Source organism: Venturia canescens, chromosome 6, assembly GCF_019457755.1.
Source record: "Venturia canescens isolate UGA chromosome 6, ASM1945775v1, whole genome shotgun sequence".
Classification (NCBI taxonomy): domain Eukaryota; kingdom Metazoa; phylum Arthropoda; class Insecta; order Hymenoptera; family Ichneumonidae; genus Venturia; species Venturia canescens.
The window spans coordinates 3,139,699-3,157,702 of NC_057426.1; the positions used below are offsets into that span (position 1 = coordinate 3,139,699).

General features: G+C 36.6%; 4 protein-coding genes across 5 annotated transcripts; all 4 read left to right on the forward strand.

Moving 5' to 3' along the window:
• Nucleotides 1-182: 182 nt before the first annotated feature.
• Nucleotides 183-6,812, forward strand: LOC122412322 (uncharacterized). The gene is made up of 13 exons (XM_043421789.1): nt 183-287; nt 1,009-1,450; nt 2,202-2,499; nt 2,899-2,998; nt 3,071-3,181; nt 3,800-3,955; nt 4,147-4,191; nt 5,004-5,445; nt 5,708-6,008; nt 6,092-6,191; nt 6,287-6,391; nt 6,467-6,622; nt 6,695-6,812. The coding sequence occupies exons 1-13, from the start codon at nt 183-185 to the stop codon at nt 6,743-6,745; spliced, it is 2,412 nt and encodes an 803-aa protein (XP_043277724.1). The 3' UTR covers nt 6,746-6,812.
• Nucleotides 6,813-7,585: 773 nt separating this feature from the next.
• Nucleotides 7,586-11,083, forward strand: LOC122412323 (odorant receptor 45b-like). Its single transcript, XM_043421790.1, has 8 exons — nt 7,586-7,591; nt 7,858-8,299; nt 8,862-9,156; nt 9,223-9,322; nt 10,119-10,229; nt 10,397-10,552; nt 10,632-10,766; nt 10,889-11,083. Exons 1-7 carry the CDS (start codon nt 7,586-7,588, stop codon nt 10,680-10,682), a joined length of 1,161 nt encoding a protein of 386 aa, XP_043277725.1. The 3' UTR covers nt 10,683-10,766; nt 10,889-11,083.
• A 366-nt stretch (nt 11,084-11,449) lies between these two features.
• On the forward strand, nt 11,450-14,290 carry LOC122411915 (odorant receptor 49a-like). The gene is made up of 7 exons (XM_043421018.1): nt 11,450-11,537; nt 12,018-12,459; nt 12,778-13,072; nt 13,367-13,466; nt 13,545-13,655; nt 13,747-13,902; nt 13,975-14,290. Exons 1-7 carry the CDS (start codon nt 11,532-11,534, stop codon nt 14,023-14,025), a joined length of 1,161 nt encoding a protein of 386 aa, XP_043276953.1. The 5' UTR covers nt 11,450-11,531; the 3' UTR covers nt 14,026-14,290.
• Nucleotides 14,291-14,834: 544 nt separating this feature from the next.
• On the forward strand, nt 14,835-17,831 carry LOC122411913 (odorant receptor 13a-like). Of its 2 annotated transcripts, XM_043421016.1 has the most exons (7): nt 14,835-15,334; nt 15,772-16,213; nt 16,533-16,827; nt 17,120-17,219; nt 17,296-17,406; nt 17,498-17,653; nt 17,725-17,831. In XM_043421016.1, exons 1-7 carry the CDS (start codon nt 15,329-15,331, stop codon nt 17,773-17,775), a joined length of 1,161 nt encoding a protein of 386 aa, XP_043276951.1. In that variant the 5' UTR covers nt 14,835-15,328; the 3' UTR covers nt 17,776-17,831. The 2 variants fall into 2 exon arrangements, with proteins under 2 accessions (XP_043276951.1, XP_043276950.1); XM_043421015.1 differs by lacking the exon at nt 14,835-15,334 and having other exon boundaries at nt 15,716-16,213.
• Nucleotides 17,832-18,004: the final 173 nt, after the last annotated feature.

The window sequence follows — 18,004 nt, forward strand, 5'->3', positions numbered from 1 at the left end:
AAAAATTGATCACATAAAACCCTCGCATTTAGCTATAAAAACGAAGAAAATTGGAATAACGACGAAAATTGATGGACATAATTTTCTAAGTATCGAGGGTATTAACCTATGGATAATAATCCACCTCTTTGCATGTCTGATGTCTCGGAGCATCTCCCAGCGTAGGAACGGCTTTTAAGATAATGCATTTTGTTTCCCTATGCAAATCGTTGATCGATCGAAGATTTCGGAGTCCAGTCTTCGATGAACCTTCGCCCCGAACGTTACATGCTATCGAAGTCATGACCGTGAGTGTCGTCGAAAAAATAGTTTGAAATTTAACCCTTAATAGTCACACGAAGTATATTGGATCCCAGCCGTTTTTCGACCGACGATACCAAATAGAAATTTCGAGAAAATGGGACTTGTGGTCCCCTCGGTCGACAGTTCGAACCTTTGAGAAGAGAGCCTCATCGTTATTATTTGAAAGGGCCCGTTAGTTTAGTTTGGGTAGTCGATCAAATCAGACCGTGCGAAGATCCGGGTTTCGATCCACCCCAGCGTGACAAATTTAACTAATACTACCTGAAAGCGTGATTTCTCAGATTTATAGAACTAGTTGATTTTTTTTTTTTTAATTGAAAATTACGATATCTACATTAATTTTTGTTAAAAGAGCCATTTTTCCTGCATTCTTTTCTTTGACATTTTTTTAAATATTAAAAATAACACGAATAGAATAAAATCGTTATGGTCATTTCCTTAAGGTTCAAAATACATTGCAATATTTTTATTTTATTTTTTTTTTACAGTTTTTCAATTACTTATCGTCCCCCAAAGTGAGTGGGGTACATTGGACCCCGTGTGACTATTACGCCAGAAACTTGAGGTGTGACTAGTAAGGGTTAATGATATATCGCTACAATCAGGTGGTGGAAAAAGAACTTTGTCAATAGAAATATTCGAAAACGAGCTTTTCGACAAACGTTTCATTTCATTTTTATTACGATTTTTATCTCCTCTCATCAGGCAGATTTAAAAAAAGTTCGAGAACTCCATCAATGGAACAGACGAATATTATCGATAGGTGGCATGTGGCCAATGGAAGCGAGTTTTATCAAATTTTATATAGGCTACGTGTACTTTATGCTCCATTTGGTAATGGCCCTGGGAGACTTTGTGAGTGTTTTTGGCAACATGACGCTCATGGTAGCGAATCTTTCCGAGACCTCGGTCCAGGGTATGGTGGGCGTTAAGATGTTAGTGCTGAGACACTCGGTCCCATTGACAAAAATCATCCGTCAAGTTGAGGACGGAGCGAGGGAAGAGAATTACAGAGATTCGCGAGAAAAAGCTTTGTACCTTAAGTACAATGAAATTGGGAGGAGATTTTTTCGGGTGCTCGGTTATCTCGCATTCAGTACGGTTCTCATGTATCATTTGAAGCCGTTCGAAGACATTCTCAAAGCTGGTGAGGGGAAAATTAATTTTTCACATTTCTTAAGGAAGTTTATCTGGTAATCGAATTAACAAAGAAATTTCGACTCAAAAATTTCAATACAGCAATGAATAATAAAAAAATTATGTCCTAATTTCAAGGCCCGAGGATACTTTGTTCGTGAGAAAAAAATTGAAACGGATTCTCCAAATTAACAGACGGTCTCTCACGAGTTTCAGTGGTTTTCTCGTCTTCATATGAAATTTGCAGGCATTGACAAACAGTTTTTGCAGAAACTCCCAAAAGTGATAGAAAAATATCTGAAGAATATGTTCACAGCTTCGTAAAATCAATTCAAACTTATAAAGTTCGCAATTAATCATTTTTTTCTCGAAAAATGGTGATTATTGGAAGGTCAATCCATGTTTTACTTTCGCGACGATAACTTTGTAACCGCGCGCTTTTTGAAACCGGAGACTGCGTTTTCCGATGCACGCAACTCACACTAGGGACTTGCAATAAAATATGAAGGACGAGTGTGAAATTATTGATGTGATTGAGAAAAACTTGTTTTTTTAGACGTTTCTGGCATTTTTTAATAATGCCAAACGTTTGAACACTCATTATGACGCGGCGTTGAGTAATTTTTCTTTTGATTAACTTGGTACCAGATGAGCTGCCTTAATTCGTATTTCGCTAAAGAAAAAATTCTTCCTCTTTACGAGTTGAATTTCAATCGGTTCAAAACCGGATGCTTCACCTCCGGTCTCATGTTTATTGACAGCGTTGTACAACGAAACGACTCCTTTCATTTTGCCTTATCGAATGCGTCTGTTCTTCAACATTTCCGATACGCGGACTTACGCCCTCGTCTACATCTCGGAATCCCCCATGTTTTATTACTACTATTGTCACACAATATCAGTTTGCTTTCTTTGCACTTTGATTGTCCACGTTGCCGGTGAGTTGTCCGTCCTCGCTCATCGGATAAGAAACATCAATGAGTTTAAATCACTGAACGATTACAACGACCCGAAAATAGCGTTTCGCGATATCGTTGTTAAACACCAACAAATCATTGGGTGAGTCCTCAAACGCTTTTCATTTTTTTACACTTCAAGCACGAGGATGAATTATCAGAAAAGTCATCGCATGCGATTTTTACAATTATTTTGTTTAATAATAATGAAAGCCTTGAAAGGGGCCCGATTTTTCGGCTTCTCTGAACAGAATGCATCGGTTCGTCTTTTATTTATTGACCTCGTAAATAAATTTCCATTCGAAGTTGGATTAATGAGAATGTGAAATTTTTTCCGGAGTAAATAAAGCAGGGTTAATAATTGGAATAAAATTTTAAAAATTATTCGAATAAACGGTTGTAATAATTCGTTGACTTCGTTCACTTTTCAATGAGACTTTATTCTGTAAAATTCACTTTAAAGTGTCGTTAAATCGGTTCAAAATATTTATTTCATGTCCAGAACCGCTAAAGCCATAGACGATGTTTTCCACGTCGTTCTCTTGGAAGAACTCGTAATATCGACAGTGCTCATTGGATTGACAGCTTATAACGTTCTTTCGGTAAAAAAATCTTCAAACACTAAGACGATGAGTAAAAGCTTGGTCAGACTGTATTTTTCATTGGTTTTTCAGAAATCCGCTATGGCTTCGATGGTTGAGTTTTTTTCGTTCATCACTTACTCGATATCGATGATCGGGTTGATTTTCATTTATTGTATAACCGGTGACTTCCTCATACGGGAGGTGATTTTTTTGAAACTTATAAAAAAAACGAAACAAAAAACTATTTAAGGCCTTTTATACACTTGCAGCGGGCGAAAAAACGTGATTTTCTTGATTTTTTTTTCGACGAGAAAATAAATGTCTATTGAAAAACTGTGAAAGACATTAATTGGTACACATGTTCATGTACTCGTATAATTTTCTTCATCAAAAAATTTCTCAAAATGGGGCAACTACAACTGTATTCCAGTAGCACCTTTTTTTGAGCATCAGAGGTCGTGGGCATGAGAACTAAAAAACTATTAATTAAAAATGACGACAGTTTTAACAAAAAAATATCCTTCGTCCAGAGCCTAACCATTATTTTAATAAATAAGTGGTATAAATTTGGTATGGATCGGATTAATATTTTTTTAGTAATCGTGTCCACCGCATAGGTATTTTTCAAAAAAGATGATTCTGAAATAATCGAATATTCTTGAGACATTGTACTTGAAGAATATCTAATAAAAAAATTTTCGATTTTTACGCCTGTCACAAGTGTATATAAGCCCTTAAAGGGTGGATAAATTTGAAAATAATATTTTCACAAATAACGTCTAGTTTTTGCTTAAAGTCCATTTTTTTCAATGTTTTCAGAGTGTAAATGTACACGACGCTTATTACGAGTGTAGATGGTATACGATGGCATCGAAATATCGAAAAGACATGATGATTTGCATGGCTCAGACACAAAAACCTTTGCAACTAACCGCAGGACGATTTTACATTTTTTCACTCAGGAGATTTGGCAACGTGAGATTTTTAACGCTAACGTGCTGAATTTTAAAACGATCAATAAATTTATCGGTTTTATTGCCAAAACAGCTGAGGATTGAATTCCGATTGATCTACCAAAATCTATAAAATAACGTATTATTTTATAGATTATTCGTAGCAGGCAGCATTGATTTACTTTCGAAAATAAATAAATTTCATTTTCGCAGGTTCTCAAAACTGCGATGGCTTACATATCGTTGTTACGAACTGTGGTTTAAGGACTTACACAAGCAACACTCTCACCGTTGGTTACTATTAGTGCGTGAAATTTTTGAATAAAAATAATTTGTTTTTTACTTTTAACAGCGTTTTTTAATCCCTCGGATCTCATTGCAAAAAATCTTGTCAGTTGCGTGCCAAAATAGCTTGCGTCAAAAATACCGTAAAAAGTTTTTTAACGGGCTCGATTGAGTTCATCGACGAAAAATCTTAAGCCGCGAATCCGGAGACCGGTCACTGGATATTTGATTAATTAGCCCGTTTGTTAGTTCGATGGAGCTCATGAAGATTCAGGATTTGGAAAAGGTCTTAATACGAAGGCACTTTATACACGTTTGGAAGCTCCGAGGCCAGGACGGTGTTCGAAATCGTACTGAATCTTCAATATTAAAAGTATCGAACTTTTCTCCTTCCTTTGTGCTTCGATGGAGAGATCATGCGTTGTAGAAAGTTGGATAATGGATTTCCGCGATGTTAAGAAATAATCGTGAAAAAGAGGGGGTAATAATGCTAGCACGGGCAGTTGCGAACGTTGCTGAAATCGAGATTATCCATAATTTTCATTTTCGCATTTGCATGTCTGATATTTTTCGCCAATTTATACCCGGTAGCAACAATTTTTCGCGATTATCTTAAGACGGAAAATTGTTGCGATTTCCTCAGTGAGCGGCGAAGCCGCGATCGACACAATCTTAAGGCTCAATCATGCCGGTAAGTAGTCGGAAAATAAGCTCGCCCGAATTATCTCCAATTTCATTACTACTTCTTCCGCTTCGAGAAAATTTGTAAAAATTACGTGTTTTAGCTAGAGCTAAAAAGCGCAGGAAAGCTTCTGCTCTTGAACAAACGTGTGCTCTCGCTCGGTGGAATGTGGCCCTTGGATCGGACGTTCGTACATTTTTACATAAGTTTCATCTATTTCGTGGTACATTTGACCCTCGCGTTCTCCGATTTAGTAAGTGTTTTTGGCAACATGCATCTCATGATGGAAAATCTCTTCGAAACGAGTGTGCAAACGATGCTATGCTTCAAAATGCTCGTTCTCAGACACTCGTCGACTCTCAAACAAGTTTTACGTAGCGTTGAAGAAAGCACACATGAAAATAACTATCGTGACGATACCGAAAAACAATTGTACTTGAGCCACAATGTCGTTGGACAAACCTTTTTTAAGGTCATACATTACGTAGCTTTTGTAACTGGCGTTATTTATTACTTGGGACCACTGAAGGACTTTTTGACGGCTGGTAAGAAGCGTTGAATTATTGTAAATCATTTTTTTTTTTCCAATTCGGTGAACCATGAAAAAGAATCTGCAAATAGAATCCAAGAGGGAGATAAAAACCCTGATGATAATAATGAACCCGAGACTCTTCTGATTTTGCTCTTGTTTTTTATGACGATGAGAAATAATTCCTCGAAACTAAGAATAATATTTTGGTGAATTGAAGTTGAATGAAAATTTTATTCAAGGCATCGAACAAAGTCATTTTCGTAATTTCTCAACAGCCTTGAACAACGAGACTTTGCCTTACGTCTTGCCATTCAAAACTCACCTGTTTTTCGACATCGAGAATACTCGAAACTATGCACTAATGTACATCTGGCAATTTCCTGTTTTTTACTACGACTACTGCCACGCGATGGCAGTGTGTTTTCTCTGTACTTTGGTTTTTCACGTCGCTGGAAAAATGTCGATATTAGCGCACAGAATTCGTCTGGTCGGAGCAGCGCTCGATTCGTCGAACGGTCGCGACGACCCGGATACGATTTTTCGAGATATTGTCAAGAAACATTTGGATGTCATGTGGTAAGTAAGTGAAAAAATTATCATTTCGAAGAACGTTGATTCTTACGATTTAATTTCGAAAATGTTGTAACCTTTGGAATCAGGGAAGCCTCGGCGATCGATGACGTTTTCAATTTACTTTTATTGGAGGAACTCTTGATATCGACGGTCCTCATTGCACTCGTTGCTTATAATCTTCTATCGGTACGATATTTTGATGGAACAATAAAATTCCTCGCTCTCGAAAGTTGGTACTCACATTTGAATGAGTGAGTGAGAAATTAAACGAAATTTTTCAGCCCGTCGTGCCTCTTTATGAAAAACTGTTTTTGGGAAACTACTGCATTGCTCTTCTCGCAATTATTCTCATTTACTGCTTAACCGGAGACTCTCTTATTCGCGAGGTACTTTATCTTCTATCCACTAAAAATTCAACTCGATGTCGATGCAGAATTAGTCGAACAAAGTTTCATTCCTAGAGTGAAGACATTCACGACGCATTCTACGAGTGTCAGTGGTACGAAATGCAGCCACGTCATCAGAAAAACTTGATCATTTGTATGCTTCGATCCCAACAAACGGCGCAGTTGACTGCAGGAAGATTTTACGTTTTTTCGCTGCCTCGATTCAGCGAGGTGAATAATCAGTTTCTCAGAATCGACGGATTCGATTTTTCGTAGGAATACAAATTTTCATCTGTCTTTCAGATACTCAAAACTGCCATGGCTTACATTTCGATGTTACGTACCGTCGTGTGAACTGTCGTCAATTTTCTGTGTCGATGTTTCGTGTCTTTTGCGAATAGATAAAACGATTTCGGTCACCTTTCAAAGACTGAGTTTTGAGAAATTTTTTTTACGTCGCTGTCGTTTGGGAGCACGATGAAAACGTTTTTTAAACGTTTCTCGTGGATTTTTATAGTGGAGAATTTTTATACGAGAAGTTGATTTAATCGATTCGTTGCTTTTGTGTATTTTAATCACAATTTAATCTGTCAAATGAACAAAAAAATGGATTTTTATGAATATTTAAGGAGTTTGAACAGATGGACTCGAGGTAATATTTCAATGCTTTTGTCACGTAGAAATCCGAACGAACGAACATTATCCTGAGCCACTTCGACGATAAATGTTGCTCTTCGCTACATGAATTTTGAACGATCAATAGTGAAAAAAAACAAAAGACAAGAGAAAGTTCGAAGGCAGAAAATAGAAAAATGCTTTTTATCTTATAACTTTCGTGTGTGAAAGAAACTGTTGGGGAAATTATTGCACAAATTATTCACGCTCGTAGTTTGTCGTGATCGTCGTTCTTACAAGAGAGATAAATGTTTGTAAATGGCCCTAATAGTCTTCGTCGCAAAGAATAAAATGCTCGGTGGTTTTTAACGTCGAGATAATCGTTTGGGCCGGGGAAGGTGAATTCGATCTTATCGACTCTCAACGTTTGTGCTCATGAATGCGTAATGTTAAATCGAATCGGTATACGGGGGCGGGAAAATCAATGGAAACGAACTGAGGTTCGAAGAGTTTTGAAAATAAATAGACGCTCAGTTCTCCGTGTTCCTCCTCCGCTGAAACATCCTTCGCGACTTCACCATGCCGGTAAGTAACTAAAAAATATTTGAGCTCGATATCGAGGTAGTTGTCTCTTTGAGCTTGCGCAGAAATTTGTCAAAAATTTCTTCCATCCATGCAGAGGAACGTGACGGAGTTTTTAATGTTTGACTTCAGTTCGTAAGCTTAAAAGTCTCCACACGAACTCAAACGAGACAACTACCTTAACTGTATACGAGCAGGTCGATTGTACGAGTCTTGGGCATTCTCTAAAGACGTTTGATTCTGTGAAATTTTGGAAATTACGATATCAGGATTATTTTGATCGTGCCAAAGACCTTTACAAATGGAACGAATCGACATTCGTGTTCATGGGGGTGTGGCCTTTGCGAACAACTTACGTGACGTTCGTCCTGTGGATCATTTATTTCGTAAACCATTTGGTATTGGAATACGCCGATTTTTATCACGTGTTTGGAAATACGGAGTTGATGATAGTAAACATATCGGAAAATTCGTTGGAAGTGATAATACTCGTGAAAATGATGGTGCTGAGATTTTCGTCAAGACTGAAAAGTCTCGTAAAGCGAATAATCAACGATGTCAGTGTCGACAATTTCGGGAGTCTCGAAGAGCAAGAAATTTATTTGAATTACAATCGTACGGCGAAGTCCTTCTTTAGAATTTGGTTTTTCATGGGAACATTCGCCTCGATTGTTTACCACGTAAAGCCACTGGAGTTTCGACTCAAATCTGGTAATAAAAAATCTCACAAATTTCGGCACTATGCACGTTAGTCATCGTTCTGGCAATTATAAAAATATGTTCAAACCTCTTCCAAATTCCAGTCACTGTTTTTTTTTATTGTCGTTTTACCTTATTATTAATTAGTGAGTTTATAAAAATTGGTTAAAAATTAAGCTTTCTATATGGGGCTTACCGCGTCCATAGAAGATTCAAATTTAAGGAGGGTCGGTCACGCAGAGCCGGGCTCTGGTCGCGCCCCTTGAATTTTTTAAAATACCCATCATCCCAATAATCCTGATTTAAAGTGTTATTGGTAACTCTATAAAAAAAATAAAAAATGATCAGTCGCCAATGGACAAATAAAGTGAACTGTTTCTGGAAACTTCCTGGAAAATCGACCTTTTGGACTCTAGCGATCGCAGATCAAGAACGATTTTGGATTTTTTTTTATATCTTCGGTGAGCGGTAATATAATGAAAAAAAATTCTCTCTGCCGTTCGTGATCGAGCCTCCTTAACAGCACGTTGCTCCTTAATCTCATTTATTTACAAAACTGTATAAAGTTTCTCAGTGTTCCGTAACGAGAGTTTGCCTTTCGTTTTACCGTACCGCACCCATCTGTTCTTCGAAATTAAGGATTCGTCGATGTTTTGGGTAGTCTGGATACTGCAATCGCCGATGATTTGCATACACATGTTCCATTCGGTGACGATTGCATTTCTGTTTTCCCTGGTGCTTCACGTATGTGGTAAACTAGCCGTTTTGACATACAGAATAAAAAATCTCGATTTGGAGAAGCACGAGGATCCCGGGACGTTCAGAAATATTTTTTGCGACATTGTCACTAGGCACCGAGAAATTCTACAGTAAGCTCGACACTTCAATCTCTTTATTTCACCAGAATTTTCATCGGTTAATTTGGAATCGTTTAGACTAGCAAACGACATCGAGGGGGTCTTCAATTTAGTGCTTCTCGAGGAGCTTGTCGTCAGCACTGTGATCGTCGGGCTCACTTCTTACATGGTCATTGCGGTGAGCTGAATGAGTTTCTGATCAACTGAACTGAGGCACATTTCGTGTCGAATGGATCGATCATTTTTTCATCGAATTTTCGATTATTGATACAGAAATCTCTTAAGGTTGATCCTCTGCGACAGCCCCAACCAAAAGTTATGTACTGTCTGCATAAAGGCTTGATAATTCGTTCGGATCGTAATCAATAACTTTGCAAAGACCCTGTATACGTACTCGGTGCCAGCAGATATAGTACAAATATCATTTGCTTTCGTAAAATTTATTCTAAAACTATTTTTGATCCGACATCGTGAGTAAATTTTTTGACGGAACTATCCAGGTTACGCTTCAACACACAGAAAAGGTTGTCTATACAGACGACATTCGCTTGTTCGCTTGCAAAATATATCGTATGCAGCCTAAACCTTCGTACTTCCCGAGGCTATATCTGTCAAACTAGATGGTCAATCACCTTGATTTTTTTTCACAATATCTGTGACATCCTGCTCTAGTTCCTCCTCGTTTTTTATAAACTTCCTAATTTTAGTACTAGCGGTAGAATTAATAATGTGCCGTTTGCTTATGCATGGTCCATATGTTACGTGTTAATTGAGTCAACTTCAATTACATATATCTCGGGTTCGGGATGGTGAAACTTGTTAAAATTTTATAGAGGTGTTGTTCATATGTTAAACAATACGTATGCCAAATTTAAATAATTTCCTAATTTAACTGTCTCGTGGAGGAACCACCTTAAGAATCTCGAATTTCGATGAAAAATCAATCACGAAGAAAATAATATTTATTTCTCTAGAACATCGATGCAGAAGACAAGGGCGTTTTTGTTGCGTGCTTGACCTACGCAATGACGATTCTGTGGCTGGTTTACGGTTATTGCGTCGCTGGACAATATTTGCTAATTGAGGTTTGACTATTGAAATGTTCATGAAAACAATATTCGTTCAAGGCGTAAATTTCTATGACACCAGTCATCAGGAAAAATGTGAAATGTCATTTGACATTTTTTGAGAAAAAAATATCCAACGAGTCTCCTCGAGGAAGACAATTTTCATAAAATTCGCTTTTCTACAGAGTGCAAATTTGTACAATGCTTATTACCACTGTAAATGGTACGACGCGTCGGTTTCCTTCAAGAAACAAATGATAATATGTATGATCGGTGCAAGAAAACCAATTCACTTGAGCGGTGGTGGTTGCTACACGTTTTCTCTCGTCAGTTACACGAGTGTGAGTTGCACCATTGAAAAAAGAGGATAAAAAAGAAGCAAGCTATTGTCGGACTCTGATGAGATTCGGTTTTTCACAGGTTCTCAAAACAACAGCGAGTTACGTTTCGATGTTACGAAAAATTGCTTAAAAATACGTTGGGAAATAAATTTCTTGGTTGACTTCAAAGGGGAGGATGAGTTTGGGGTTATTCAATTCCGTCGTTTTTTCCCAGGTGAAAATAATTTTCATTTAGTTTTTGGTAAGAAAGCATCGTATCAGTGACAGGAATAATTATAATTTCTATGTACTCACCACTTTTATGTACACTCTTATTTATTCTGCTTATGCGAGAAGAAGCTTAACGTAGATTGGACTTTGGATATACTCTTAAGGGACGTGGCGTTCTATTTCATGGATTCAGTGTCTCCTCTGACGCTGTCGAAAACACTCTGAGTAGTGTCTGCATGGGCGAGTTGCGAATAAACATTTTTGGAGGAAGTAGAATGCCATAAAACGTGGAGGACATTAAAGTCTTTATTCTGCTGGACAATGGAGCTCGAAAATTACGACGTTTTGAAAATTATCTATATTTCCTTCGGTCCTCCGAATGTACGATAAGTGTGGATATGCAATGTTGGAGAAAATACAATAACAATTTTCAAAGCAGGAAAGAAACGCATCAATGAAAATAGATGCAATTTATGGTCACGGTCATTATTTCCTATCAGACATAGAAAAATGAGGTAGAAAATTTTGCTCAATTTTAGCAAATGACAGATCGATTATGGAACCGGAAATCTCCTGAACCAAACCTCTGCCACTCTTCATTCGTCATTTACTGTAATTTCTGTCGTACATTCTTTATTACGTAAAAAGCGTCATGCGCTTCTACAACAAATGCGAAGCTTCGGTCCTGCGCGATGCCCCACAATCGGAGCTCTTTTTTGGTCTCTCAGTCGCTCAAAAATCGTGGAGGTAGCAACTAATACCTTCTACAATGGACGTGAGTAGACAAAGGGAATATTACGAGAAACTTGACATCACTCGAAAAAAAACATTCTTCGACTATTTCAACGACACTCTTATTCAATGGATTTCTATACAGTCTGTCACTCGTGAAGTGGATTTGCGTTCGAAAAATCGCTATTTGATGATCGTTAAAACAAAGGCAATAGCTGAAACTTTTCTTCAAAAAAATGTAGGGTCGAAACTCTTAAAGCCTCAAGAGTAGAGATTAGAGAAAAGATTCGAACTTTTTATTTTTTTCATCATTTCACTATTCGCTTATCGTTAAAGTTACGTCAGGATAAAACGAAATTGATGGAGAAAAAAAAGTATTTTTACTCGTTCTTATGAGATTTAGACGAATTTATGAATATTTTGAATCAACCAAGCAACAAATGTTTGCTGTTAGAATTTGTGAGATTTGAATGGGAAAAGATATTTTTCGTGGGATTATTTGATATCGAATACCGATTTTTAGGTTGACATCAAGCAGGCCAGGAGCCTTTTCGAATTAAATGAGAGAGTCTTCGCCATTCTCGGAGTGTGGCCATTGCACTCGTCATACGGGAAGTTCAGTGTGTGGATTATTTATCTTCTAATTCATTTGACAATGCAATTAGCCGATCTTTATTATGCAATCGGTGATTTGGAAGAGGTAGTGCTGAATCTAACGGAGTCCATATTTAACATTATGGTGGTCTTTAAAATGATTGTTATGAGATTTTCGGGCACTCTCGTTACTCTCATGAATCGAATAATTAACGGTGTTGATTTGAAATTCTTCGAAAGCTCCGAAGAATTGAAAACTTATCTGAGCTACAATCGCATTGCCCAAATGTTCTTCAAGCTTTGGTTAACGACGGGAATCGTTGCGACTACTAGCTTCAATTTGAAGTGCTTGGAACCCCGCTTGAAATCTGGTAACGGCAACACGAACATAAAACTCAAATTTTAAATCGTCAAATGGTGATGAATTTATTATTGCAAGTCAACTGTTGATTTAAAAAATGCGTGAAATTGAACATTCCTAAGGATTATAAAACATAAACTACTTTAAATACATTTTTTTACATTCCACGTAAAACTTTTTTATTTTTTTTATTCATTTTTTCAAATTTCTTTCATTTATCCAATGTAGGCAAATGATTTCGTTTTATTTTTATGAAACCTTCGCAGCATTTTTTTGATTTAACGAGCTTCAGACGGTGCATTTTAATAAACCGATAAAAGTTATCTAGCGTTTGGGAATCAGACTTTACCCTACGTACTGTGTCATCGCACTCGGTTCTTCTTTGAGGTGACGGATTCTTCCACTTTCTGGCTCGTCTGGTTATATCAATGCCCAATGATATTTTTATCCGCCTATCTAGCGGCAACGATTGGTTACGTCTTCACTCTTATACTTCACGTATGTGGAAAAATGTCGGTTCTGGTGTGCAGAATAAAAAAGCTTGATCTGTCCAAAATTGAAAGTGATGAGTTTTCAAGAAGAGTTTTTGGTGACATAGTCGAAAGGCACCTTGAAATTTTGGGGTGCGTTTTAAACTTTCTGTTTTGGGAAAACTTTGATGCAGTTGAATGAATCAATCGTAGGAAGTCGCTAATCTGAGCAAGACGAATACTGAACTCGATGAGATCGAATAGATTCATTGAACCGCCGAAAACCAAAAACTTCAACAGCACTTTCGATTTTTATCAAAAATCTGTTATTATGATGAAAAACAATAAATTTGAACCTCGATTCACTCAACCATCGATTTTTTTCTACTACTACGATTGATGCATACGAAGATCGGAAAAATCATTGTTATTTTTTCTACTGAGTAGAATGGCACGGGGCATCAACCAAGTATTCAGTTTGCTTCTGTTAGAAGAGCTGTTCAGTTGCACCCTCCTCATAGGTCTCACAAGTTACAATGTTCTCCAGGTACGTTAATAGGATTCTAATTATTTTCATTTTGTATAAGATTTTCCAATATTGAATGATTTTTTTTTTTTGTTTTAGAACGTTGATTTTGAAGAAACTGGTTTATTTTTTACATACTTGTTTTATGGTTGTACGATGCTTTTATTGATTTATGGTTACTGCGTTGCTGGCGAATATCTTATCACTGAAGTATGATTCGACTGATACTTTTCTATTCGATTGTTATACTCAAAGATGTGGTTCGTTTTGAAAGTCAATTATTTCTGTAATTTTTGTAAAGAGTGGAAATCTGTACGAAGCTTACTATCAATGCCAATGGTACGATATGTCAGAATCTTTCAAGAAACAATTGATCATATGCATGATTGGTGCAGAGAAACCCATTCAATTAAATGCTGGTGGATTTTACATTTTTTCACTGTTCAGCTTTATGAGCGTAAGTAGAAAATCATCGTTCAATTGAATGAACAGAAAATATTGAAAATATCACAAGTCCTTTTTTTCACAGATTCTTAAAACCTCAGCTGGTTATATTTCTATGCTGAGAACAATGATTTGAGCAGAAATTATGATTTTCTTCGTCTCGTGGTTAACGTCGAATTAGAAAAAATCGTCTTTTTAGGAACGTGTTTTTGTCCCCTTCAAGTGGAAAGTCTTGCTTACTTTCCAATGAAAAAAAATGAATCAAAGTGAATTTGTTTACGCCGCGAACCATTCTCGAGTCTCCCAAAATCATTTTATCAACACAATGGTATCACAAATAATCACCACTTTCACTCACGACCTCGAGTCATTGTGAATCGACCGATGAGGAGTGGCACTTATGACGGTTTGCATTCAAGTTTTTGAGCTCTAAATCATTGTTTTTGATTTTTTTTTTGAAATTTTAAGTATCAAATTTTTTATATTTTCTGTAGAGAGCTCGACTTCTTTTCGTATTTTTGTTGTTTCATTGGTAAATTTAGATCTAAAAATGAAATGTGATCGCCGAAACTATGATCGAAATTCTTTTGAGCGAGAGCAAATAGAAGGCTAAATAATTATTCATTGATTCAACTCTAAACCATGACACATGCAACGAGCCTAAACTGATCACTTTTCTCGAGTAAGTAATCATCGAATCCTGTGATTCGTGTACCCACTTTTTTTTCGAAAACTTTTATTTTTTCTGCCCATGTGATAGTGAACGAATGACTTTGAATGTTGGAAATTCAAATGACCTCTTGAGGATATCGTATTTCTGCTGTTGTGAGTTCAATGTTCCTTCTAACGCTGCGAATAACTTTCTGAATGGTGATGCCATGAGCGAGTACCGAATAAACGTTGGTTGAGCGAGCATGTAACGTTTCAAAACGATACAGACTGCACCACGTCTTTGTCGTTCCGTGTTATAGAGCTTCCAAATTACGACGTTTTGGAAACCTTGAAGATAATTTTCATATAGACCATAAACGTATGCTATTTGTATATAGCCGTAGATATACATACAATGTAGACGTAATCGCTACAACAATTTTCGAAGCAGCAAGGAAACATATCAATAGAAATAGCAGTTGCGATATCTTGCAGCGGTTCGTATTTTGTATAGAAAATAATAAAATGGGCCCTGGAAATTTGGATCAATTTAAGCAAAACGGTAGACTAATTGCGGAACCGGAAACCTCCTGAACCAAACCTCTGCCACTCTTCATTCGTCATTTACTGTAATTTCTGTCGTACATTCTTTATTACGTAAAAAGAGTCATGCGCTTCTACAACAAATGCGAAGTTTCGATTCTGCGCGATGCCCCACAACCGGAGCTCTTTTTTTCCGTCATTCAGTCGCTGAAAAATTGTGGAGGTAACAACTAATACCTTCTATAATGGACGTGAGTATACATCGTGAATATTACGAAAGACTTGACACCACTCGAACAAAAACATTCTTCGATTATTTCAACGACGCTCTTTTTCAATGGATTATTCAAAAAAATGTAATGTCGAAACTCTTAAAGCCTCAAGGGTAGAGAAAAGTTTTGAACTTAAACTGTGATCATTGTACTATCCACTTATCGTGAAAGTTAGGTCAAGATAAAATGAAATTGATGGAGAAAAAAACGTATTTTCACTCGTTCATGTGAGATTTAGATGAATTAATAGAATATTTTTAATCAACGAAGGAACAAATGTGTATTAAATCATTAGTTCGATAGAAATTATTGTTTCCTACTGCGTGTTTGCTGTTAGAATTTGTGAGATTTGAATGGGAAAAGACATTTTTCCGCATTTTTCGTGGTATTATTTTATGTCGAATACCGATTTTCAGATTGACATCAAGCAGGCCAGAAGCCTGTTTGAATTAAATGAGAGAGTCTTCGCCATTCTCGGAGTATGGCCGTTGCACTCGTCATACGGGAAGTTCAGTGTGTGGATTATTTATCTTCTAATTCATTTGACAATGCTATTAGTCGATCTTTATTATGTAACCGGTGATTTAGAAGAGGTAGTGCTGAATCTGACGGAGTCCACATTTAACATTATGGTGGTCGTTAAAATGATTGTTATGAGATTTTCGGGCACTCTCGTTACTCTAATGAATCGAATAATTGATGGTGTCGATTTGAAATTTTTCGAAAGCTCCGAAGAACTGAAAACTTATCTGAGCTACAATCGCATTGCCCAAATGTTCTTCAAGCTTTGGTTAACGATGGGAATCGTTACGACTACTAGCTTCAATTTGAAATGCTTGGAACCCCGCTTGAAATCTGGTAATGGCAGTACGGACATTAAACTCAAATTTTAAAGCGTCAAATGCTGATGAATTTTTTATTGCAAGTTGTCAACTGTTGATTCAAAAAATGTGTGAAATTGAACATTTCAAGGGATTATAAAACATCAACTCTTTAAATACATTTTTTTACATCCCACGTAAAATTTTTCTATTTTTTTATTCATTTTTTAAAATTTCTTTTTTATATCCAATGTAGGCAAATGTTTTAGTTTCATTTTTATGAAACGTTCGCAGCATTTTTTTTATTTAACGAACTTCAGACTGTGCATTTTAATAAACCGATAAAAGTTCTTTAGCGTTTGGGAATGAGACGTTACCCTACGTACTGTGTCATCGCACTCGGTTCTTCTTTGAGGTGACGGATTCTTCCACCTTCTGGCTCGTCTGGTTATACCAATGCCCAATAATATTTTTATCCGCCTATCTAGCGGCAACGATTGGCTACGTCTTCACTCTTATACTTCACGTATGTGGAAAAATGTCGGTTCTGGTGTTCAGAATAAAAAAGCTTGATCTGTCGAAAGTTGAAACTGATGAGTTTTCGAGAAGAGTTTTTCGTGATATAGTTGAAAGGCACCTTGAAATTTTGGGGTGCGTTTGAAATTTTCTGTTTTGGGAAAACTTTGATGCAGTTGAATGAATCAATGGTAGGAAGTCGCTAATCTGAGCAAGACGAATAATAAACTCAGTGAAATTCAATCGCTTCATTGAACACTCGAAAACCAAAAGCTTCCCAGCACTTTCGATTTTTTTCAAAACTTTGTTATTATGGTGAAAAACTATAAATTTGAACCTCGATCCACTCAACCATCGATTTTTTCCGACTACTACGAGTGATGTATACGAAAATCGCAAAAATTATCATTCTTTTCCTGCTGAGTAGAATGGCACAGGGTATCAATCAAGTATTTGGTTTGGTTCTGTTAGAAGAGCTGTTCATTTGCACCCTCCTCATAGGTCTCACAAGTTACAATGTTCTCCAGGTACGTTAATAGGATTCTAATTTTCTTTCATTTTGTATAAGATTGTTCAATATTCAATGAGTTTTTTTTGTTTTAGAACGTTGATTTTGAAGAAACTGGTTTATTTTTTACATATCTTTTTTATGGTTATACGATGCTTTTATTGATTTATGGTTACTGCGTTGCTGGCGAATATCTCATCACTGAAGTATGATTCAACTGATACTTTTCTATTCGATTTTCGTACTCAAAGATGTGGTTCGTTTTAAAAATCAATTGTTTCTGTAATTTTTGTAAAGAGTGGAAATCTGTACGAAGCTTACTATCAATGTCAATGGTACGATATGTCAGAATCCTTCAAGAAACAATTGATCATATGTATGATGGGTGCAACGAAACCCATTCAATTGAATGCTGGTGGATTCTACATTTTTTCACTGTTTAGTTTCACGAGCGTAAGTAGAAAAGAATCGTTTAACTGAATGAATAGAGAATATTGAGAATATCACAAGTCCTTTTTTCACAGATTCTTAAAACCTCAGCTGGTTATATATCTATGTTGAGAACTATGATTTGAGTAGAAATTATGATTTTTTTCGTCTCGTGGTTAGCGTCGAATTAGAAAAAATCGTCTTTTGAGGAACGGGTTTTTGTCCCCTTTGACTGGAAAGTCTTGGTTACTTTTCAATTAAAAAAATTAACCAAAGTGAATTTGTGTACGCGTTATCCATTCTGGAACCTTTCAAAATCAATGAATGATCGCAGTGTTATCACAATTAATCACCACCTTCACTCACGAGGTTGAG